Raw genomic sequence first — 26,835 nt, 5'->3', positions numbered from 1 at the left:
CCTAGATTCATTTAGCAGTCAGATGCCACGGTCCACGTGCTAGATCCCCTCAAGCCATACAGGCCTTTGCATTTCCCACTCTCAAGTAACCTACATACTGTACTCACTTCCTTCTGTACACTTTTCATGTCTATCCATTATAGAATGCACAATGCATCATCATCACGCCCTTATATGGTACACTTCCCAGAATCCCTCAGCTGTCTGTCCTCATTGCAGGCTTCATCTGCTCATATGTGTTCAGAAGTACAGACATGTTACAGCTCACATTCAGAGAAGAGATACTCGGCTGTTGTTGAAAGCAGGACTTTTATAATAAAAAACTAGGCTTCAAAATGAACTCTATTTACTTTCTTACTGAACAATTCATGCTATTCCAAGGTAAAACTAATAAATTCCTATCATTCAATAAGAAATCCTAGACCACATACTGTTTTACTTGGAAAGGCCTAGCCATTGCAAACCCATTTTACTTCTGTAATATTTTTAAATATTGACTTCCAGATGGATTTATTAGTGATATACTGTTGGTTTCATGTCAGAAGCCCTTTATTGTGGTGGACGACAACTACTTTGCAAAATAATTTTGTGTAAATGTAAAATTTACTTTCTGTGTTTATCTTAACACAAAAATGCATCAGTATAAATTCCTATAAGTATTATACAGCGGCCATCCTTTGTTTTGATTTTATATTAGGTATTTTTTAATTAGATGCAAGTATAATTTAATATCATTAATCATTTCATTAATAACACTGATATATTATGATATTTTTGCTAATATTTTGAATTAGATTTTTTTTTATATAAAAAATATTTTCACTTTAATTTAAGTTTTAGTAATAATGTTTGTCTTTTTTTGTCTAAATATTTTTTTAACATTTTTATTTATTAGTTTTAGTTAGATTAAATAAAAAATATAAATGTTTTGGAAGCTATGTTTTGTAAATATAATATGTTGTTTTATATTTTAGTTATGATAATTAAAATAAAGTGGCAACATTTTCTGTTTTCAGTTTTAGTTACCTAAAATAATCCCATATCAGATTTATGACAACAAAAACAAACAACATGTTTAACAGAGATGATCAACAACAACTGAAACTTTAACTTCAATTCTAAATCAGTTTCTGCCAATGCCAGTTCTCTAAACAATGGGAGCAAAATGTTTAGTCTGTTAATCAAAAGCATTTTTAACCCAGAATATTCCTTTAACAACTGAAGGGTTACCGATTTTCATTTACAAATATACAGTGTGTAAGAAGGACTTTGACTGCAGATTTCTTCTAAATGTGTAGAAGTCTACACTTCAAGAATTCACTGAAGTGTAGACTTGAGAGAGACAGAGACATAGTGGAAGAGTTATTGCGGTCGTAGCCTCAAGCCACGGACTTCCAAAAACAGTTCATGAAAGGCCAGCATTTTCATTCTGCAGAGACAGCAATAATGAACATCACACAATGTCTAACCTAATGAGTGAATATGTAGAAGCCAGCAGCTTGAGAAAATGTGAAGTCGGGGGTAATAAAGATTTCATACAGCTTTGCATCCTCCCATGTGCCAGAGCAGTAACAAGATTACAGGCTTCAGAGACGGGAGTGATGGCCAGTGGCTTGCTGACACCACAGAGCCACTCTGATTAAAGACACCGCATGCGATAGGATCTCGTTCGCAAAATTACACACTTTGACATTTTACAGTTCATAAGAATGGAGAGAATATGAAGATATAAATGAGACCGTCAGTACATACCTCTAAACTATTTGCATTTAACAATCTGTAACACCATGCATATCAGAATGTATCTTTTGTATATCGTTTTTAAAACTAGGGTTGTATATTAAAATAATGATAAAAGTTATAATCATACTAAATGATCCAAATGACTTAATTTAGTAAATCATTTATTAATTAATTAAATTAATCACTGCAAGCCAAATAAATAAAACATATAAAACCATTCTAAATAAAATGACAAAAAAAGTAATAAAATAAAATACAAAACATTTACATGAATTTGAAGGTTTTTGTTTAGAAATGCTTTCTCATTTTGGGCCTGTAAATTTGACCTTAAATAATTATTAGATTCAAAGAAATTCTAATACGCATAAACAAGACATCAAACTATGAGAAGACATTGAATACTTATAAATGCATTGTTTCAAGTATTTACTAGGTAGTATGCATTCAATCTGCAATGTATTTCAATCATTTTTCTTTGGTGATAAGCAACAAGTTGTGTGGGTCATGACGCATGATTAAATGCATTAATGCTTTTAATGCATTATAATTACTTGAATTTTAAATCGGCAGCTTTAGTGTTAACCATTTGTTTTCTGTACTTGTACTCCTACCTGCATTCTTGTATTCTTGTAAATGGAAATCAATGTCAATGTAAAAAATAAATGGCAATTGTAGCTTATTTGCAAAACAAATAAAGCTCAGTGAAATAATGCATGTGTGTAAAAAATGAGCCGTAAAGTCTCAGACAGGTGAAAGCATTTGCCGCCCACTTCTTTTCTCCCCGTGCACATCTTTCACTCGCCATCTGAAGATATGTTCCCCCTGACATCTTCCGTTTGGATATGAATTATGAAGAGACTTATATAGCCATCTGTGGAAAGTGTGTTTGACCATTCACTCAAACACAAAATTATCTTTAAACAGGTTTTTTGCGTAGGTGCTGAAACATTAACACACTGAACTAAAAGCTTCTATAGTCACACTGACAGAGTTGACAGAGAGATATATATATATATAAGAAAATTAAATTAAATTGTAGTATTAACTTTTTATAGATTCTAATGTGTAAACCTCTGTGGCAACTGGTATATACTGTATTTTTATTTTTAATAAAGTTTTATATTTATTAATTGGATCATCATGTGCTGAATGCCTTGAGTATTGTGCGTCAAAAGTAAAATTTATAAATGTGAAAGGAGTGAAGATATTTCCTTATGAAATTAATTCCTCGTGAAACCAATAAATTCAGGATCTCACACAAAACAAATGCCATGCCATACGCAAAACCATAAAACAATAAAACTGATCTGGAGAAGAAATCTTTAAAGAGAGCAAACAAAAGCTATGTCCTTGCTCATTTACGACCCTCTTCCTCCCTCTCCTCTATCTATCTATCTATCTATCTATCTATCTATCTATCTATCTATCTATCTATCTATCTATCTCCAGCCAGGTGTGACCCAGCCAACGAGAATCTAACAAGCCAAAAGTTCTTACAACTGATTTGAAGATTTCTTTGTTTTTCTAGTTTGTATAAGGTGAGTGACAAAACATTGCTTGGTGATTCTGTACCCACACACTCTATACTATGTATTTTCCTGAAGTCGGGTATGCATCCTTTGATGAATTTGGTGTCTTGTATTGATTTGGTATCTTTGAATCGACTGTGTAAATTTGCATAATGCGTATTTACTTGACTAATAATAAATTGTTATATTTGATTTGTTCTGATCTCTTCTGAAATCATTTTTCAAGTAGATAAATGTGTAATGGTATTTCTGCAAATCTGTGTTCAGGACAGATCATACTGCAGCACCAATGGATGAACCATGGGGAACACCATTAGGGGCTTCAGATTTCTGACTGTCACATGCATAACACTGTGTAGCTCTCGTGGTTATAGGAGAAATACACTTTTTGTTGTGAGCATGCAGTGTGCAGCTCACTTAAAGGTATTATAACCATTCTGCATTATCTGAGTAAGTTTAGAAATGACATGTTTGTGTCCGTGGGTTCACTATTTGTCGAGTGCAATTACTGTGCGATAATACTGAATGAAGAATTGAAAGTATGCAATTTCCAGAATACTCAAATATCTAAATTAATAAGGAATCGATATCTGTGATCAGCTTTTGATAAGAAATGTTGCCTTAATTTAATGATCATGTGAAATTGGAGTCAAATTGAACACGGAACTAGACTCAAATTTAAACTAAATCCTGATAAATTCAGAAGTGCAAGTAAAAAAACGAATATGCATTAAACCTTCAAACGCATAAGCTGGTCAGTCTCTTGCAAAAAAAACAACAACAAAAAAAATAACAACCGTGTAACACATGGTACAGTGATTGTAATACTTAGAACTGAAAGAAAAAAATTCATATACCATCTTAGTAACATTGCATTTAAATCACATAAAAAATAGCATGGTAATACTGGAGACTGCCACAGTACAGGCCTATAGGAGAACATTTTTTATATCAGAGAGATCACACGGTTCAGAAGTTGTGTCCGAGGAATATTCATTACCGTGACTAACGCTCAAACGCTGATGCAGCTGTTTTGCGACAGGATTCGTTGTGAGCGTGTGCCAGCAGGCTGACTCTTTCTGCCTGTATATTAGCGCTCAGCTCAGAGTTGGTTTGTATTAGTGTGTTAACAGCAGGACCACCTTATTCTTGCAGTCATTTCTCATTTTCTGTCTTCTAGATGTCATCTATATATAATGTGAAACAGGATGTTCTGAGAACAGGACACTCCTGAGCGCTGTATAGATGATCTGACAGCAGCTCTGCTAAACTGGTTAAATCTACAGTTTGAAAAATGCACCTAAATCTGATAATATAATCCTTCTCAGCAGAATCAGAGAATAATATTTCATAAAGATTTGAGTATAAATGTGATCAAAGTTAAGAAGCAGTAAGTGTTTTTTTGCAAGACGGATAGTTTTGACTCTGAATTCTGATTGGACGAGCTGCGCAAGTCAAGCATTTGTAAAATAATGGAAATATGCACTCATGTGACTGCACAACTCAATTTAATATTAATGTGCCAAGTTACCGCATTATCTTTTGCGTTTAGCAATGACCTAGAAACCCTAACAAGAACCTAGAAAAACAACCTGGGATACCAGTCAGATGTCCACAAAAAAAGTGTTAGGGTTTTTGTTTTTTTATATTATAGATCTTATTAATAGACTTTCTTTTGATATTTTTAGTTTTAATTTTAGGGTTTATTTTGTTATGTATTTTTACAGTTTACGGTTAATTAATTTTTATATGTTCTAGTCATTTTTGTGTATTTTTTAAATAGTGCTGTCAAACTATTAATCGCGTTTAATCCCATCCAAAAGAAAAGAAATTTGTTCACATAGTATATGTTTGTGTATTGTTTATATTTATTATGTACACATAAATAGATAACCATGCATGTATATATTTATATATGTTAAATATATAAATGTTACGTTTATATATCAAATATATTTTTATATAAAATAAATTAATAATTAATCATTTGGCAGCACTATTTTTAATATAACTATTTAGGTTTAATTAATTTTTTATTTCAATTTAGTGTATTAACTTAAAAATAAATTTAAATGTTTCCTTGATACCTAATTTTTTAAGTTTAAAAAATGATCTCCGTTAAACTGAAATTGAACTAAGGCTGAAATATAAATTAAAATAAAGCTGAAATAAAATAAAATATTAATTTCACAAGAAAAATATTTTAAAAATAACAATTTAAATGAAATTCAGAAATGTAAAATAACTGAAATAAATAAGTTTAAGCTGAAGTACTAAAATTACTAAAAATAAATGAAGACTATATACTAATAAAACAAATAAATACTATTTTAAAAAAAATTGTAAAAATAAGTCAATAAATAACCAAATTCTAAATTAAAAATTAAAATGAAACCTGAAAATATAAAAAATAAAGCACAAAATATTAATAATGCAATAGTATATAAATAAACCTTGTGGGCAAACACCTAACAACATCCAAGCAATCAAGTAATCCTAAACAAACACCTTAGCAATGCTATAACAATAACCCATAAAACCCTAGCAATCTGCTGCTGTTTGGTTTAAGCCACTCAAAGCAGTGATATGTCTGATAAAACACTTTGAGGTCCAAGTTTGGGTGGCTTAAGGCTTTGTCTTATTTACTAAAAATACATAAACATTTGTCTAGCCTAGTCACTGTTACAAGTCTCAGCTGATGGCCCCAATAAAGGGGATCAGTGATTGAATCAAGCGTGTTTGTTACTGTGGTTAGCACGAGGTGTGAAGGCAGTGCTGCACTGTTTGGGCTGATGATAAGAAAGCTGAAGCGCGAGGAGAGAGGAGAGGAGAGGAGAGAGGAGAGAGGAGAGGAGCGCCTGTGTGTGCAGCGTGGGCCGATCCCTGGGAAGCTTCCTGAAAAGATACGGAGTGACAGTTAAGGCCCAATTAGCCCCGTGTGCTGCAGCCAGCATAGAGCAGCAGAAGGACTGATGGGCCCAGCCAAGCGTTCAGCATTCAGCCACTGGCGCTGATACTGTCAGGACTGCCTCCCTTCCCTCTCAACCGTACGCACTGCCAGAGTTCCTTTCCCACCCACAACCAGTGCTTTTAAAAGTAACACATTAGATTGTTGCGCTACCTATAATAAAAGTTCTAAAAATGAAACAAAAAGTTACTTTGTTACTTTTTATTTTAAAGTAACATGACAGTTACAGATATTTCAGCTCGCTCTCTTAAAGGGACAGTGCAACCAAAAAATGTATATTCTTTCATCATTTAGTCACACGTTGTGTTATTAACCAGTGTTATTTTAGTATTACTTACATAATTTTATAGTTTTTATTAATATTTTAAGTTTTTATATTTTTTTTCATATTTTTGGTTAGTTTCCAAGAAAGCATTTATAAATTTATTTTAACTTAATATTTTTTTCTTTTTAAACTTTTCATCTAATATTAATATATATATATATATATATATATATATATATATATATATATATATATATATATATATATATATATTGATATATTTAAGCTTTATTTGAATAAATATATCGCTTTGTAACTTACTTTTTTATTTTAAATTAAACATTTTCAACTTTAGTTAACATGAAATTATTATTATTGCATTAATATTATTGCATTACTCCAAAAAAAGACCAATTACATGAAATTGTTACATAACTATGCTATGGTAAAGTGAGAGGTAGTTTTAAGTCAATAAATTAAAAGCACTCTTTTCAAAAATGTTATCACTACGCTTGGTTAGCAGTTTGTTTTTTGTTTTTGGACAAGGTTTACTTACTATATCTTAGACATGAACATTTCTTATTATTATATGTTGAAAATGTTGAATACAATTGTGCTGCTTTAAAAAACAGCAATGCATTTTTTCAGGATTCTTTCATGAATGGAAAGTTCAAAAGAACAGCATTTAAAAAATATATATATTTTTTGTAACGTAAATGTCTTTACTGCATCCTTGTTAAACAAAAGCATTAATTTCTCTCAAAATAAAAATAAAATCATACTGACCCCAAACTTTTGAATGGTAGTGTATATTAAAAGTAACTTTCAGTGCAAATTTAAAACTTTGAACAGTTTGTCTTTCACGTTCTCCCTCCCCTGCTCTTTAATCTGCAGTTCATCAGATCTTACCTCGTCCCATTCGGAGGCAAACGATGGCATCTGCTCCATTTCCTTCCTCTCAGCAGCACAGTTGGACAGGGATTCGCTCCGGCCACCAACAGGCCCGTCGTCCTCACAATGAGGGGAAGCCAGCAGGTCAGAGTCTGATTTAGAAAAGCTGCGTGCCAACTTCAGATGCCCAGGTGGCTTCCTCGAAGCCTGGGGTGACGGTTCAGACGGCCCATCACTCTCAAACTGGTCTGGACGGGCCTGAGCGTCTGCTGCGAGATTGGACATTCCTGGCTTGGCGTTGTGGGTTTTTCTGTCTGGAACAGCAAAGCAGGGGTCTGTCTGGCGGTCTGGACACGAATCCTCTTTACCTGCGATAAGCAGACTATTAGTCCTTGTCCACCAGGTATTATTCAGCGTAAGCCCGTATTATCCATGGAATTAAACTTAAACTAGCAGCCTCCCGGATCTACAGCAGAACAAACCACTGTAAGCACTCGTGGTACTAGTGTTTTTCAACCAGGGAGGGTTTAGGTGCCTGATCTACATTGTCACAGGGGTCCACCCACAGTTTGTGTTCCTCTGCCCTCCCCTTGCCAAGAAACTCCATGGGTTTTTTGAAAAGGCTCTTTCCTTCCCCTCCCTTCCTCCCTGGCTGTCTGTCTGTTTGATTCACTACCGGTTCTCTGCAGTGCATAACTCAGAAGATAAAACAATTTAGCACAAATGAGTCAACAGCGTGCATTTAAATGTGCTTAATGCAGCTTGAAATAACATCAACTGAAACAATGGGGTTAGACTCTTATAAATAATTCAATACAATAATTGTTAAAATGAAAATTGTAACAATAAAGTGATGAAATAATTATTGAGATTATTAAAGTTCATTTTAGAACAATATGTTGAACGGTGTCAGGTCTTTAGTCTTACAAAATAAAAATAAAACAAAAATGTAATTCAAATAATAAAATAAAATTTTAATGTGAATTTCATTCAAGTATTAAAGTTTAATTGAATATTAAAAAAAAAAATTATAAGTTCATTAAGTTTATTTTATTATTAGATTATTAAAGTTAAATTTAGAACAATATCTTGAAATAGTTATTTGCCTTAGGGTTTATAGTCTTTACTGTATACTAAATAATTTAAATTAATAAAAATGATAATAAAAAATAGGAAAATAAGGAAATTGTAATGTAATTTAAATAATAAAATTGAAAAATATAAATTTTCTTTATGTGATAAAAGTATCATTTAAATAATAAAAGAAACTTTTTCTTTTTAAATTGTTAGATTATTAAAGTTCAATTTAGAACAGTAATTTGTCTTAGGGTTTACAGTCTTTACGCTTTACTAAATAATTTCATTTTATAATAATTAAAAAGTAATAATTTAATTTGAATAATAAAATAAACGTTATATTTAATTAAATAGTTAACATTTAATGTACAATAATAATCGTTTAAGGTCTTTATTCTAAAATTTTACTAAAATGTCTGTTCTTTATGGAATCTACAAAATATAGTTGTGCAGTGAACACCAAAAAGGATTCTGAATTGCTTCTGATATAATTTGGAACCATCTTTCCTTAATTAAATTTACACCATTAAAAAGATATACTAACATCACATGTGTTTGTCACATAAGTATATTACAATGTAAGTGCTCCAGAATAATATCTGCTCAGCCCACATCCCCATATCTAAAGTGAAACACACACATTCTGCTTTATCTTAAGTTACTCACTCCTTGGTCTCCTGTTGTGGTTATAGTTCTCCCAGTCTTTCTTGTCATCTCACACTAGCTGACACAGCGATGGGTCCTAGATCCAAGACCTGGCCTTATTATTACTGACAGGCTGGCTAATCAGGTTACTGAGTCTCTCACAGGGGATGGTGGGCCTGGTTTCTCATTTTATGTGATGCAAGTAGTGGAGTCATCCTCTGAGAAATTCTGATCCGAAATAACAGCACTGTTACAATTATGCAGCTAAGAAATCCAATGCACATTATACATATAAAGAAACAACGGGGTTAAACTCTTAAAGCAGTGTCCCTTAAAAAACTACATACAACAAATGATTAAATAAATTTAAATTATTTTAATTATAAAATAATTGAAGCAATTAAATAATTGAAAATATTCTTATGAATATAACTAAAACAAATAATTAATTTTAAAACAATGCTATTTACAACTGAATCGTGTGCAATGATAGTACAGGTATTTCTTAAAATAAATGTGATAATGAATTAATCAAATCATTTATTTTAATAATTATTAAAGTATTTGATTACAAATACTATTTTAAATCATTTTATTTATAATGTGTGCATTGGATTTCTTACCTGCTTACGTGAAAAACAGTGCTGTTATTTTAATTTATACATAAATATACACTCAGTTAAAGAATAAGGGTGCGTAAATCATTACTATGGTATTGCGACAGTGCTTTAGTAAGAGTACACAACTTCATTAGTTATTCATTAGCAATTAACGAAGCACATGCCATGGCAATGCAATTGCTGGACATATTCTTGACATACCATGTAAATACAAAAGTAGGTATTCGTTTAACGTCGTTGTATACAGCCTGTATATCAAAGTACCACGGTGTTATCTTACATGCAACTATGGTACTACATTAACATAGTAATGGGGCCTAGGGTTTGAATGAATGCTTTGGATTACGAAACGCCACAGACTCAGTCGAATAGCAACAGCTGACGTTCCTCCGCAGTCCGCACCATAGTTACGTCGCGCGTAACGTCACGCCCCGCCCCGCCCCGCCCGCAGCCATGCGTACTGAGCTTGTTATCGGCTCGCTTGTTATGACTGGAGAAGGCCTCGGACTCAATTAAAACTTATCCGCGGGACAGCCGCATGCTCATGGAGGGCATGGACATAGACCTGGATCAGGAGCTCATGCAAAAATTCAGCTGCATGGGCACCACGGATAAAGATGTCCTCATCTCGGAGTTCCAGAGGCTGCTGGGCTTTCAGCTCAACCCGGCGGGCTGCGCCTTCTTCCTGGACATGACCAACTGGTGAGTCCGGGGACTCGGCGCGGCCTACTCCTGAACTAAACATAAAGAGTTCTCTACTACGATTTATTGCTTTAAAATGTCTTGCACGTCATAAATAGCATCGCTAGGGCAGCTTTCATGAGCCCAGTGGAGTTTAAATGGATCTCAAGCGAAAAACACAACAAGCTAGTGGCTAACTGACTGTTTACAAAGCCAGCAAATGTAACGTTTCAGCTCATATGAACTATAGAATTAAATATATTAGACATTTAGCTTCTTAAAAATGCAATTTTTTAACAATATGGTTTGTTTTATGTCAGGTGTCAAACATGTTAGCTTGTTTGTGCTAGTGGCTCGCTACAGTAACGTTACTGGTTGTGTCTCAAAACCTTATAAGTTCCCTATCTAAGCAGCATATTGGGGCTTTTAACTTAAATTGTTTTTGACGAGGATAGTGCATTCAAAATGCTGTCTAGGTAGGGGGCTCGCTATGTTTGAGTCAGACATTGTCCAGTTTTGTTAAGTCACGACTCTTCAAAAATAAAATTTTGCTTGATGACAGTAATATATTAGTTTATTTTTATTGGTCATAAGCAGCATAATTTATTGATTGTAAGTTGTTTGTGTTTGTGTGTGTGTGTGTGTGTGTGTGTAAATTTGGTGTTTGTTGACATGGAAGGACTGTTATAAAGTTTTCTTCAGTTACGTAATGCACGAGTGTACTTTCATTTGAGGTCTTACACACAGGCCAACACAAGTTTGTCCCTCCTTTTTTTGTTTTGAACATGACTTTACCAGTACTTTACTATTTTATTTTATCATTCAGTTTATCTGTGTGTGTGTGTGTGTGTGTGTGTATATATATATACACACAGTCACACAAACATACACACGTGTGTGTGTGTGTATAGTTTATTTATGGACTCGATAACAGCTTTTATAGGTTACATACATTAGTCTGGTTATAGCTGTACTGTATGTTATGCTTCTGCCAAGTTTTTAAGTTCAGCTTTGTAATAAACCTTCATTATGAATCTTGTTGCCTCTTTGACAAATTGCTTATGTTCCTCTCTTGTAAGTCACTGGATAAAGTTTGCTAAATGCATACATATACGTTGCATGATTGTTGGCTCAGCTTCATAATATCCATCTATTGGCTGATTAATCTGCTTTTCGTACATTTGATTTAAACATGTTGTTTTGTTCTCCGCAACTATGTTGACATTGAATCTCCAATATTGATCTGTCTGTATTGGTGTCTTATCAGGAACCTACAAGCAGCTATTGGTGCGTATTATGACTTTGAGAGTCCAAATATCAACACGCCGTCAATGTCTTTTGTGGAAGATGTGACGATTGGAGAGGGAGAGTCCGTTCCTCCAGACACACAGTTCACAAAGACATGGAGGATACAGAACACAGGTGAGTGTTTTCTAGCTCAGGCTGAACACCTGTGTTTTATGCTTTAACAGATTGTAATTCAAAAGGGCACATTTTACAATTAAGACTAATTCATTGTGGAATCTTTTGGGGATGATGTAAATTCCTGTCTTATTCTTTATGTGCTCTGTAGTTATTTTGAACAGTATTAATTCATGTTTGCTAATTTAAATCTGCATTATGGACTATTGTTTCCTAAGATTAACTGATATCAGAAGAATATCCATAATATCTTTGCTTATTTTAAGCATTGATGATCTAGCCACATCACATTAAGTCCTCTGTTTTGTCAGACTTCAATGTTGTTCCTGTCTTCGCTGCAGGTGCAGAGTCGTGGCCCCCGGGTGTGTGTTTGAAGTATGTTGGCGGGGATCAGTTTGGTCATGTGAACATGGTGATGGTGCGTTCTCTGGACCCGCAGGAGATCTCCGACGTGAGTGTGCAGATGCGCAGTCCAGCCGTTCCTGGCATGTACCAGGGCCAGTGGAGAATGTGCACTGCCACTGGACTCTTCTACGGAGGTGAGACACATTTCTGGGTTTCTCTGCAGCGGAAGTCGTCATAGTTAAATGTAAAATTTAGTTGGTTTAACTTGAAGAGCAGTAAATGGGAGACTACCACAAATATATATTTTGCATTCCAATTTGTGCAAATAGCAAAAGAAAAGCTCCATGATAGTGTTTTCATTACTTTCAATAAAATAAAGTTTTTGTAATTTGGTGCAAAGGGTATATAAAACAAAGAATAGTGTTAGAAATGTACATGCATTTAAAAAAATAAAATTTGAGAATTACGATGCTGATGACAGTTAAATGCATCATCACAGTCTTGTGAAAAGGGTCCATAAATGAACAGTCAAAGTTCTCAAGATATTAGGCTAAGAATCAGCCATTTAAAAGTAATAAAAATTATTAGGAAAATTAGCTGAATATTTACTCATCTTCATTAAACCAGTGACACTAAGCAATAGTCAAATAAAAAAGTTTTTGAAGTTACTGCCAATTTCAGTGAATATTATTAACTCAGGAATGTTCATTAAGCATTATATTTTCATGCATGAAAACAGCTCCAGGAAAATTTGCTGAATATTTACTCACCCTCAGGCCAACATCTTCAGAACAAATTCTGACGGCACCCATTCACTGCAGAGGATCCACTAGTTAGCAAGTGATGTAATGCTAAACTTCTCCAAATCTGTTCTGATGAACAAACAAACTCATCTACATATTGAATGGCTTGAGGGTGAGGAAATATTTGGCAAACACGTTGAGGTGAACTAGTCTTTCAAAAATAGAATAATATGCAAACATTGTGCAACAAATGTTTTAAAGTGATAGTTTGCCTAAAAATGAGAACACTGTGTTCATTTACTTTTCTGTGGAGATATGCAGTTTAACTCGTGTTGATTTAACCCTGTATAATTTTCTTTCTGCATACTGAATTCTAAAAATAGTTAGTATGATAGTTTGCCATTCAGGGCATTAGAGCAAAAGTTCTGAGTACTACAAGCAACTTTGGTGACTCGAAGGACATGTGGCTCACCTCTTTCCCCTTGCTGTGCAGATGTGATCTGGGTGATCTTGAGTGTGGAAGAAGGAGGCCTGCTGGGCGTCACACAGCAGTTATCCTCCTTCGAGACAGAGTTCAACACGCAGCCCCACCGCAGTCTGGAGGGAGACTTCAACCCTTTCGCTTCACCACAGAAGAACAAGCAGGACACCAATGAGGATCATCTAAAAGACCCCGGGGGCCACTGGGAGGCCCCTCTGGACTCCATTCAGCAAGATCAAAATGGACTCAATCACACCTCTGTAAATATTACACCAAATGGTCTCCAAACCAACTTATCAGTAGTGACTTACAGCCAGGTATGTATGCCATTCGGAGTATTTCATTGATTTGAATGCAGATAAGCATGAGTATGGCTGGGTGATAGAGAGTGAAAAGTAGTTCATTGAAACAGACTGTTATAAAGATTTAATGGCATTTTTCTACTATTGCATAATCGGGCACTATTGATATTCACCAAGTTCAATTGTGCATTTATTTTTTTATTTTTTTTCATTCGTGTCACAAATTTAAACTTTGCTGATATTCCAATAAAACTATTAACGTTTTATTAAATCAATTAAATCAAAATCACTCTAAATGCTCTCCTACTCTTGAGTTCCAAGAAGGAGACTTTTTAAATACTTTACAAAAGTTTGGGGTCAGTGCTTTTTTTTTTTTTTTTTTGAAAGAAAGAAAGAAATTAATAATTCAATCCAGTGATGCATTAAATTGACTAGAATTGACAGTTAAAACATTTCAAATGTTGGAAAAGATTTCTATATCAAATAAATGCTGTTTTGAACTTTCTATTCGCCAACGAATCCTGAGAAAAAAGTATCACAGTTTTTACAAAGATTTGAAGCAACACAGTTGCTTTTGACATTGATAAAAACAAATGTTGAGCAGCAAATCAGCATATTAAAATGATTTATGAATGATCATGTGACACTGAAAACTGGAGTAATGATGGTAAAAATGTAGCTTTGCATCACAGAAATAAATTACAATTTACAATATATTCAAATAGAAAATGTTAAATTGAAATAATTTTTCATTAAAACACTGTTTTTACTATATTGTTTATCAAATAATAACAGCCTTGGTTAGTATAAAATACTTATATATATATATATATATATAAAACTTACCGACTCCTAACTTTTTAATGGCAACATACTGTATATCTGTATCAAAAATATATTTTGAATATTCAATATCACCCAGCTGTAGGTGTTAGTTGTATGTTAAAATAATGAACGATTATGACTTGTTCAGTTACATGAGTCCAGTTCTGTGATTCTTATACAAATGTTCATGATTGAGTGGCTTTTTCCAAAGGTAAGTCAAAAGGTCAAGCCAAGATGGGTTCAGAAAACCAAGATAAAACACTCATGTTTTTTCAACACCCTCTAAAAATCTTCCTTTCATGCCAAACGTCTACACTGGAAACCTCTCAATGTGCTGACTGCCATATGATCTGTTTGCTCAGAAGGTCATGTAACAACAATGCGTCACCTTTTTGTTCCTTGCCCTGTTTTGTGACATCTCACCAAAGACAAGCACATTGTGATGATTCACTGTGTTTGGTTACACCTTTCCTCATTCTGCACATGTGTGATACAGCTGGGGAGGGGAGATGCAGCTAAAATGGTTTCAGCCTTTTGATAATTCAATAAATATATAATTTCTGAACATATCTGCTCTAAAACATCTTCTAATGAGTGATTAATTTATTTTTTGACATTTGATTCAACAGCAATTGTCTTTAAGCATATGGAACATGTTTAATGTAATAACTTGATTTTACTGTTTTTGTTTTCTTTGATATGCTCCAATATAACAGTACATGGTAATAAATAGCTAGAATAATTTTTTATTTTTATTTTATTTAATATTAGTGGTGAATTTCACAACGATCTTTCATTTTGATCTGATGATTGAAATAGTTCCCAAACCCAACCAACAGCATTTTCTTGTACGTTTTCCCTGGAATACTGGAAAAACCTGTACTAAATTTCCATGCATATAGCCAAAAAGGGCTGATTGGCTCGCTGACATTATTGCTGATTCGTGACTTGTGTAGTTGATTTAGTATGGAAGAAAAATAACGCCATATGTCTTTAAAACAAAAAAGCATGTTGAATAGCACTAAGTGAAAAGTAATGCATTGCATTAATAGTGCTTTCATTTTATTGCTTTGTATTTCCAGGGCTTGCGTTTTTAGATCATGAAATATAACATGGTTGTTTATTAAAGCTGTGAATATTTCAGTTAAAAATATTTCACACCACATTTTCAGAATTAAAAATTCATATTCACCATCTAGAATTAACTTCCAAAATCTGTTTAAAAATGTGATGTATAATATTTGACAGGAAAATTTTGGTCCATTTTAATTGACTTCCACAAATTCAGTTATTAAAATTCTACAGAAAATTCGCCATTGCATGTCTGGAAACTGAAGGAATAGCAGTAGAGCACTGATGCATGATTAAGTCATTTACAAAAACTGATCTGCAGAAATGGAGCAAGAGCTAAATAGTTTTGATTAGTGGGGCCAGTATAAACGTGGAAAGGTCTTCGCTGTTTCCCAAAGCTTACATGTTGGCTGCTCTCTCTACCACAAAGGAGATTATAATGCTATTTTACCCGACGCTGAAGTACAGAACTAACATGACATCTGAGGAAGACGTATATTGCTTTCGGTTGCTTAGTTTCTGTAACGTTGTATCATGGCTTGTGCGAAGCTGTGTTTTAATACTGGGTTTCCCTTCATATGTCACACTCCAGGATTCCCCAACGACGAGTAACACACCTCAGTGAACTAATACTGTGATATAAGACCTCAGATCTCAGAAAATGCTTTAATGATGATGTGAACTATTTTGACCGTTAAGCAGATGTACTTATTTTTTCAGTTCGTTCTATTCAGCATGTTTTTTTGTTTCAAAGACATATGCCATTATTTTTCTTCCATAATTTGGCTCTATAATGTTATGATCACCGCCAGGCATTGGCTTTAGCCATGAGGTAGTATTAAAAAAAGTACTTTACCCAGTGGAAAACCCCCCAAAAGTGAACCGTACTGTGCCACACCATGCAGTGGTTAATTAATGTCTTGTGAAGCAAAAAGCTGGTTGTAAGAAACCAAACCATCATTAAGCTGTTTTAACTTTAAACTGATGCCTCTGGCCAATCCATAAGAGGTAATGCTAAATTTCTCTGGATCTATTTCGTTAAATCAAAAAACAAAAAAAAAGCTATTTGGGTTGTTTTCTGATTTATCAAAACAGCCTTTAAACTATTTAATAAATTGATATTGAGATATGTATATATAGGCTGAAAAATTTGCCATTTTATCTCCCAGCCCCTTGTGGAAATTTGTTGTCCTGAATTTGGCCTTGATGTGTACCTGTTAATGTCAGGGTTTACATCTGTGAATGTCAATCTGGAGACTGTTTATTAGGCCCTTAAGGGACTTAAACTTTACCTCTCGGCCACAAGATGGAGTTCCATACAAGCATGTGAGCTGATGAAGAAATGTTATTAACCAGTTAAAGAAGTCACTGTTGAAATCTCAGATTACTAACAGTAAACCCATTGTCTACATCCACTATACAAGTATTGGGACACCCCCTTCCAATGAACAGGTTTGACTGCTTTAGTAATTTCCATAAGTAGACTACTTAAACTTCTTGAGCCAAATCACCAAACACCAATGACTGTTACCTATGCATACAGTCATTTAATAGATACCCCCAAAAGTGTTGAAAACAACCAAGATGAAAATAATTTTTTTAAATACATGGATTATGTTTCAATTGCTTTGTTTCCAGTTTTAGAAGTGCATTTTACTGTTCGAAAGAAGGGGGTGTCCCAATATATATGGTGTATGTGCAAGTCAATGGTGTTTGCTGATGAGGTTTTGGCTCAAGGTCCGTATTTAAAGTCAAACCAGAGGTGTTCGTGGGATTAGGCATCAGGACTTGGCTTTCTGCGAACCAGTCAAGTTCTTCCACACTGACTGAATTTCATTTCTTTTTGAATCTTGCCTTGTACAGAGGCATTGTCATGTTAGAGTAAAAAAGGTCTTGTCCAAACTCATGCTATAAAATTAAAAGCACAAAATTCCCTAGAATATCACTATAAGCTTAAACATTAAGATTTGTACTCATAGAAATTAGTCAAAAAGTAGTCAAACCTGTTCATTAGAAGGGGGTGTCCCAGTACGTTTGGCAATATAGAGTATACTCCCAGAGAAACAAGTTAAAGACTCTTAGCTTAACTATCTGCAGGCCAAATATCTGTGTAAAACTGGGTGTTGATACCATTGTTACTCATCAGATTTGAACTAATTCTCAGTATCAAAGGGATAGTTCTCCCAAAAATCTAAATGATGTCATTAATGACTCACCCTCATGTCGTCCCAAACCCGTAAGACCTCCATTAATCTTTGGAACACAGTTTATGATATTTTAGATTTAGTCCGAGAGCTCTCAGTCCCTCCATTGAAACTGTGTGTATGATATACTGTCCATGTCCAGAAAGGTAATAAAAACATCATCAAAGTAGTCCATGTGACATCAGAGGGCCCGTTAAAATATTTTGAAGAATTGAAAATACATTTTGGTCCAAAAATAGCAAAAGCTACGACTTTATTCAACATTGTCTTCTCTTCCGTTTCTGTTGTGAGAGAGAGTTCAATACAGTGCAGTTTGTCATATCCGGTTCGCGAACGAATCATGTTCAAATACTGTTTGAGTAAATGAATTACTATATAATTACTATATAATATTGGTTTTTTTGAACTCAGAGGGAGTGTCAGCCACATTAAAAAAGTTTAAAGCTTAAGTCATTTGTGGATTAATGCTTATTGGAGACGCGAACCGTCTAAAGTGATTCAGTTCGATTTGGTGAACTGGCTCAAAAGATCCGGTTACATTGAATGATTCGTTCGCGAACCGGATATGACAAACTACTTTTCACAGACTTGCGCTGAAGGAGGGACTTTAGCCAGAGATTTTTTTTTATTAAGAATGTAAGCAATCACACAAATATTTTGAAGGTGTGTGTGTATATATATATATATATATATATATATATATATATATATATATATATATATATATATATATATATATATAATTTTTTTTTTTAAAGTTTACAAATGGTCTTTAACATTAGTGTTTTATCTTATTGTTTCTGTTTCTTCCCAGGGCATTAATGGACCCTTCCCGTTCGGACAGTCTTAAGATACAGAAACCGCCGAGTAGCTCATCAGAGCTGCTGCTTTTGCCCTTTTCCAGGGTTCAGTGAGAGGAGGAACAGATTTACTCTAAAGACTTGGTGACCCTTCCTCTCCACCAACGCACCACAACATCACATAAATGTGTGGTCAAATCTGTTTGGCTCCAAATCAATATTGAACCAACACCTGAGTTACGCATGTGTGAATGCTAGTTTTAGATGAGTGCTAGAAATTCTACAGAGATATAATGAAAAATACACCGTTTTTTGATCCGTATTGTCACATTAAAGCAGTAAATTCAGATGTGTGATTGAGTGCACGAATGCACAAGAGAAAGAGAGGCAGGACGGGTGGGTGGATGAATGAATGAATGATGAGTGAATCTTACGAGAATGTGTCATGTTTCACAGTAAAATCAATAGGAGAGCATAACATTTTTATATTTTGCATACAGAAGATAAAACATGTTTTTAGGACTTTAAAGATATATATATATAATTTTTGTTGAATCAAACTGTCACATTTAATTGAAATATTTCAATTTTAAAATTGCACTATTTTTTTATAAACCTAATTTAAAGGCAACCAATTAACATATGGCATATTTACAATTTAAATATATATTTTGGCATTCACTACCATAAAAATAATGTCACAATAAAGGTAATCTTAAAAGTCCTAAAAACAGACTTCATTTTCTTTAAGCTAAGTATAATTTTTCATTTCTTCCTTTTGGTTTTTTGGTGGAATATGTCCAGGGTTTGTTCTTGACAGATTTTGTGGGAGTCACCTCAATTTGTGTGCAACTGAGTGTTTCAGCCATGCACAAAAGCCATCAACAAAGAATGAATGCCCAGCAAGTAGATTTCTAATTTTTCATCAATGTTCTCTGACTTTTTCTTTACAAACTGAAGAGTTTTGAGAAAAAAGGTCAATGTGCCTACTTGGAGGTTTAATTGTGTAATTTCTTCATATGGTCCATGCCAGCCACTTGTAATTGCTTATTACAAAACTGTTCTCTGGATTCAGTAAAAAAAAAAAAAAATAAGAAAAAAAAGAAGCCCAGCAATCTGTACAGCGGACATGAGCACATTATAGTGAGAGTCTCATTATATTGAAGTATACATCTGTACTGCCACCACAGGTCAAGTCATAGCTGTCGTCAGAGATCTTGTCGCTGTTATCTTATTCGTTTACATTGATGTTGTTCTGGAGTTCCAGAGTGCTGATGTCGGTTTTCCACTTGTAATGACTCAGTCCATCAGAGATGATAGCAAGCAGATGTGGCTTCGGTTCCCTTGTTTACTGACCCAGGAGTTCACAAGCATGTCATTGATTTTCCCAATCACACATTTCTGTCCTTCACCTAGACCTACGATGGTATTAAGCTGTTTTAAATGAGCTGAGGGTGTTTTAATGAGGGGAAAGTGTGAGAATGAGTTCATTTTAAAGGAATATTTTGGATTAAATGCAAGTGAACGTCGTCTGTGACAGAAAATGATTTGGATTTGTACCTCTCTACCAGAAAATGCATTGACATGTATGTGCCTTCAATTGAAGTCTGTGGAAAGTGCACTACTTCCATTGAAATTGCATTTCCCTACACTTTTTTTTATTTTTATGTTTAATCTTACTAAGGTACCAGTTATTTTCTGTGGTAGCATTTGCATTTATCCAAAAATATTCCTTTTAATTTGTATTCTGGAGTTGTTGCCGTATGTTGAAATGGCAGATTTGGAGTTGGAACGCTCCTTATAATATTTTTACGCATTAAAGGAGTTTTGTGGAGTTAATTTGGTTTAAATCGTGCCTCTGTGTTTGGTATGATGGAAAGCTTCTTGGATGTTTACATCCTGCTAAATATATCTGATTGGCTGTTTCACTCATCATTTTCTGTTTTGCTGCAATGGTTAGGCAATTTGTAAGACATAAAACAAAGTTAACAAGTCTCCTACAATGTTTTTCTTTATTGGTCTTTCTACTGAAATAAACGTTACGTCATCTGGATGAAAGCGTTTAAAGTAATTAGCTGCTATCCTCAAGCAGTATGCAAATCAATAAGCCCAAATTGACCTTTGCCAAGGCAATAGATTAGTGTCAGCATGTCCTGTTAAATTTAACATGTCAGCCAATTCTTGTCCGTTTCCCCCCAGTTCTATGCACCTGGAAAATTTCGCCATTAACAATTCTGACCTTGTGTCCAGTGTTTTCGAAATGCTGTGGCTTCAGTTTTACATTGCAAATGATCTATGCAGTGTTTTAAGGGACAGCCCCTTCCATATTTCAAAAAGTTGCACTAACAGTTGAAGCATAAAAGAAGTTAATTTTCTCAAACGGGTCTTTTTTTTTTTTTTTGTCGCCGTTAGTACAGAAATAAACCGATGTTTTGCCTATTGCTCAGCCCATAAACAGTTCATTGGATGATACCATCGCTTCATCAGTCAGGTCTTCCTTTGAGCTGTTCTTAGTGAATGTCCTCATCCCAAGCGCTGCACACTTCACAGCCTCCTTCCGATTTATAATTACACTCTGGAGTTTTTCTTTTTTTTTTTTGGTGTTGCTTATGCATGTGAGAAGTGTGATTGATTCATTGTTGCATTATTGTCTTTTTTCTGATTTCTTTCTTTTTTTCTGTTAGCTCTGTTGGGTATTCTGCACCGTGGCATGGTGTATGATTGAGCGGAGAGTTTGCATAGAGTCCTATGATAGCACAGTGAAAAAGAGAAAATATGAAAAGCCTTTTCCTGTATGTATAATTGAACATTTGTATGATTAAATTAACACTGAAACATGATTCTGTCGTCTTGTGTTTTGCCTGCAGAATAAGTGAGCAATGTGATTGGTTGATTCAGTTCCCAAAATAAATGATAAACTTATTCTTTTTTACCTTAAAGCATTACATTAAAAAATTTTGTCGAATAGTTCAGCCAAAAATGTTTCTTCATCAGAACAGTTTTGGAGAAATATGGCATTCCATCACTTGCTCATCAATGGATCCTCTGCAGTGAATGGGTGCCGTCAGAATGAGAGTCCAAACAGCTGATAAAAACATCACAATAATCCACATCACTCCAGTCCATCTCTTAATGTATTTTAAAACTGCATGTTTGTAAGAATCAAAAACATCAAGGCGTTTGAACTTTAAACTGACACTTTTGTCCAAAACAGCCCATAATAACACTTCTTCCAGTGAGAAAATACTACCATAAAATCTAAATTCTTTGTTTAGAACTGTTGTTTTGGTTGTAAACAGTGCTTGATCTGTGCATCTGTGATTTTTCTCCTGATTCTTGATTCAAAGTTGACTTTTTCACTAGAGGAAGCGGTGTTTTTAGCTGGAACCAACAGTTACAACTTGTGTCCTTACACATCTTTTCACAGAGACATTAACGGATGGACTGGAGCCATGTGAATCACTTTTGGTTCATTGTGGTGTTTTTACCATTAGTACTCCCATTCTGATGGCACCCATTCACTACAAAGAACTTAAGTTCTGGCCCCAAGAACCTGACCTGAGCTCAAATGCAGGACCTTTGTTTCGCTTCACTTTTCATCGCCATATTTGAAGTCTCAATGCGTTTTAATCCACTTGAATTCTGGTGATTGTAAGTGGATGTATGAAGTTCAGTTGTCCTAGCAGAGAAACCACAGAAGTTGTTTGTCACATGACATGTTCAAACTTTTACAACCAAAATACCGTAAAATCAATCAAACTTATTTTCTGAGGTATTTTGCTTAAAATGTGTTATTTAAAATAACCACTTGTTGTGATATTTTGATCTCTAATCAGTGAGATTCACACGTCTCCAACTGGTTTTAACCCATTTAAAGATTGCTCATATACCAAATAAGTGCAACAGAATTCCACTAGTAAAGAATAGGCCTATATTTTATGCCTTTCACAACCAAAATCATGTCTATTTCTCACCATTAACTGAATTCCAGTACAACCTTGGTGTTCTACAGCTCTTCAGGAAGAATATAACTTTGTTTAAACTAATTACACATAGATGGGATGTGTTGATCTGTGCTGAGGAGACCATATCTAGACAAATATTTGCTCACATCTCAGGACTTGTGCAACTTGCCTCGGCACTATCATATTAATACCCACCTGACAAACATGTAAGATCATAGAAGGACCTTAAACAAATGCAAAGCATTTCCTCTTGGTTTGACAGCTGTTTTTTCCCAAGACTCACAAGCACTTGTGTGGGCTGTGGGAGTTGAAGCGACAGGCAAATTCTGTGGTCTGTACTGAGGTGATGTTAATGGGGTCTTGTATAAAAACACTGATTTAAGTCTAATGAGCCTTAAGCATTTTGTGTTTAACTATCAGCTAATGTTTCCTGGTGTGGAAGAGTTTGACTCCATTTTATTTCATTTCCCTGTGACTCCCTAAATTCCCGGTGTCACTAAAACCTCACGTACCATGAAGACAACTGCAAACAAGGAAGTTTAAGACTTCAGACTGCAGGGCATTGTCATTCGTGTATTTCACCAGAAATACTTACTTTAACACTGCAGGGTATCTATCATCCAAGAACATGCATTTTCCTTATACTTCGGTAGTGTGAGAGGTAAACACAAATTTAGACTTGGTATTTACCCAGTTGGGTGTAATAGTTTGCTGGTATGGTAAGTAAACCTGTCAGGCAGTCTCAAAGGGCAAATATCTTTTTCCTAAGAGCCGATTTGCAGCAATCTTTGCTGTGTTGCACACACTGATAAATCATACAGGTGACTATCAATGATACAATGTAAGCCTGGGTTTCGTCAAGCTATTTAAAATGGTGTATGTGTGCAATAGCAGTTTAATTACACTGATATCTCTTTGACATGGGACTGCAGGCCTATATGTACATTTTAAGATGACTTATCTATAGTACCTATAGGTAAGATAAAGCTGAGTACTTTCTGATGGTGGTGTTTTTTTAAATCATTCCATACTAGTTTAGCTTGAACTGCATACTAGAAATATGAACAATACCCATCATAAATTAGGTAGGTGAATGCTCAAATGTACAACTTAAACTGTAGACCATAGTCAAGTGACTGTTCAGCTGATGAAATGTCAGTCAACTCAGATTTGAAAAGTGCAAATTGTAAAAAAGTACGGTGTTTAACAGTTTTTGATCTTCTAAATGATATTTAAGAAATTATATTTTAAGAGATTTTCCATCCTGGTGCCAAACTATCACAAATAATCAGATGCAATAACATGCTGAGCCCTTTAGAAGATCGACAGAACATAACGATTGACATAATTTCTCATTTTTGTTAATTTACATAGAGATGTACATAGGTAACGTTATACCACATGTTGTTTTTGAAAAACCTAGCATAGTTTTACAAACTACATTTCCTTAACTTTACTGATATATGAACTTGTGTACATCTAAAATAGTGATAAATGTTGACGGTTGTTAATGTTTTGCAATAAAATGCCTGATAGAGATTGCCAAGGAAAGCGCGAACGTGCGTTCTGCTGGCGAACTGTTTGGCGGCAAGTGTTATGTTCTGATGTATGTCATCTATGTGTATTTATTCAGTACTACAACTTCTTCATTGTGTTACACAAACAGTGCAACACAGTGCAACTTCTCAAGTTTCTACATTTGGCTAATCACTTTCAGATTGTGAAGCCTCACCTCAGGTGATCCTTGTTTTGTGCATGACTCACTTAAGTATCTGTAGTAACATGTTTTAATTTTGTTTAACCCTGTAGGCCCTAGAGGTAACATTTTATAATTGTCTGCTATTAAAATTTTGCTAGCTAATGTGTTTGGTTTTTCAATCCATTAATATAATAATGGGCAGTTAGACCCATAACAAACAAATGCAAAAGTGCCAAGTATGCTAGTGATAACTAAGGCTTCTTGTCATTTTATTAAACTTACTGAATCCTCTGATGAGTTTAAGGATGATCAAGCTTGCAATTTGTTTAATCATATTTTTTTTACATTAATGTTTTATGCTGAAATCAATGTAGAAATCCAGGAAAACCAAGGAAGAAAAGTAATTAAGTGTATTCTAGTTTAGAACATGCTCAAATTTACAGTCAAGTCTTACCCTGATGTTTATCAGAATAATTTGCTTTTGGAAATCTGCCCATAAAGTGAATTCTAGTGAAACACAGACTTTAATTTAAATGGAAAAAACAATTGTACATAACTGTTTTCTAACGTTTTCAACATTCTTGAACATATACGTCATCCTCAGATTTTAATCTTATAGTCATCGGCACATTTTGTGTCACATTTTCAACAGAATTTATTCTAAAAAAAATAAATTAATGTTAAAAATAAATGTTAGTGGGAAAAATCCAAAAATAAAAGGCACAACAGGTAGCCTACTCTTCATGACTTTCTGCAGAGCAGACCTTTCTTAATTTTCTTTTAGCTACTTCACTTACACAAAATTGCGATGACCACAGGAGCCAGAAAATAAATAATCATCTTGCACAGTGAATGACGTCACTAGTTCCTTTCATAACATGTTTGGTTTGCTAATTTTGGATTTCAAAGGATATTTATACTCAACACCACTTCCTACTTGACAGCCTTTTATGAGGGTACATCTACACATAAATAAACTTATGCCCAAAAGGCACTATTCCTAATGCTTTCAAATTCCATCATGGAGAAGTCTGATGGATTATGGATTGAACCCAACTCAAACTCTGGCTTTCATGTGCAAAGACTCTTTCACAATGAGCCACTGACAGCATCAAGGGAGTTCTAGGTGTGCACGTTTTGACAAATGGATCAACTGAACTTCATCATAAACGGACACCTTTGGCGTTGGAAGTAACCTTTCTGTCCATAAATGGTTATATGGTGCATGAGAAAGTTGTTTCAAAGTAAGACTGTGAAAAGAGTACATATACCTGCAATCTTTCTAACTGCCATGCAAATGAACCCCCTCTGGGAAATGTGCTAGACAAACAAAAATACTGAGGAGCGCAAAGTAAACCTTTGTTTGGAGCAAGACATTCCACAATTTCCCAGTTCTTATCTGAGCAGTTGTCACTCTTTACAGTTTGGAAATAACATTCAAACCTGCTATAGATTTGGACTAGATCACTGCAAACATCATAATCCTAATAATCCTTTTTTTTACAGTAAAAGTATCTAAACATTCTTTAAACAGTATAAATTTACAGTGCAAGTTTATTTTATCTTGTTGCATTCATCACAGTAATTTTGTGCTGTGTAAAAAGACACCTAAAATTATCAGGTTGTTCTGAAGAAGTCTGTGGAACAGCATGTAAAATGATGATCTGATATCCAGTCATTCTCTCTCTCTCTCTCTCTCTCTCTCTCTCTCTCTCTCTCACTCTCTCTCTCTCTCTCTCTTTTTCTATTATCAATAAAGTCCATATTAAGTGTGTGTGTGTGTGTGTGGTTTGCATTGGTGTGTCTGTTTAACTGTGCAAACATTTTGGCATGCTGCGTGCTTGCAGATTTACCATCAGCACACTGACGCACAAACTCTCACACTCAAAAGCACAGAAATATCTGGAAATTTACTTTGTGTTTTGCATCAAAATTTTTATCCAAAAGAAACATTTTGAACGGTTATATATCTGTACCATAACATCTGCACATAGATAAATACAACATTAAGAGAAGGCATGTATTTTTACACATATGCATCTTTCTAACAGGTTTGCTTCTTCATATTTAGAAAAAGCATCATGAAAATGAATTATATTTGGCATAAATAAATTAACTGATTAAATTGTTAAAATGTACATAATTTTCTTTATGAAAAAGATTATGGTGTGATATTTTCATTTATTCTGGTGTGACATTTTTATTTATAACCAGTGTGTATATACTCCACATACAATGTTTTCTATATTTTGCAGAGAGGTATTCTATAAAATTTCTTTCTTTCTTTTGGTTCTATGATTTTGTGCACATGCACCAATAATAAAACAAATAAATAAATAAAAACTATAGACCGAAATAAATAAAAAATTCACTAAACATTTAGGCCATCTTGCCATATTTACCCCGATCATATTTCTCAGAACTGTTGTCATTTAAGATTAAAAAGCGGATGTCAGGCATTTAATCAGGCAGTTCCTCTGGTAACTGTGTCTTTCCTCCTGTGAGGGTGGGGGTTAGTGGTCCACAACAACGGCCTGGCATGTCAAACGCCTTCAGGCT

General features: G+C 34.4%; 2 protein-coding genes across 8 annotated transcripts in view; one reads left to right on the top strand and one right to left on the bottom strand.

The window, feature by feature from the left end:
* The window catches only part of anks1ab (ankyrin repeat and sterile alpha motif domain containing 1Ab), a 32,574-nt gene extending 19,046 nt beyond the window's left edge, over positions 1-13,528 (bottom strand). For 4 of the 7 annotated variants that reach the window (XR_003291970.1, XM_026266063.1, XM_026266064.1 and 1 more), the window contains exon 1: positions 7,415-8,199. Coding sequence is in view for 6 of the 7 variants with exons in the window: in XM_026266063.1 (XP_026121848.1) it covers positions 7,415-7,681 (267 nt within the window). In the remaining variant the exon portion in view is untranslated. Of the gene's footprint in view, positions 1-7,414; positions 8,201-9,139; positions 9,453-13,401 lie in introns of those variants that run through there. The other 3 variants (XM_026266057.1, XM_026266061.1, XM_026266062.1) reach the window with 3 other exon arrangements.
* ilrun (inflammation and lipid regulator with UBA-like and NBR1-like domains) lies at positions 10,172-21,452 on the top strand. The gene is made up of 5 exons (XM_026266070.1): positions 10,172-10,440; positions 11,687-11,841; positions 12,183-12,380; positions 13,423-13,727; positions 18,627-21,452. The coding sequence occupies exons 1-5, from the start codon at positions 10,277-10,279 to the stop codon at positions 18,660-18,662; spliced, it is 858 nt and encodes a 285-aa protein (XP_026121855.1). The 5' UTR covers positions 10,172-10,276; the 3' UTR covers positions 18,663-21,452.
* Positions 21,453-26,835: the final 5,383 nt, after the last annotated feature.

Source organism: Carassius auratus, chromosome 6 (assembly GCF_003368295.1).
Source record: "Carassius auratus strain Wakin chromosome 6, ASM336829v1, whole genome shotgun sequence".
Classification (NCBI taxonomy): domain Eukaryota; kingdom Metazoa; phylum Chordata; class Actinopteri; order Cypriniformes; family Cyprinidae; genus Carassius; species Carassius auratus.
This window is presented reverse-complemented; position numbering and strand designations above follow the sequence as displayed.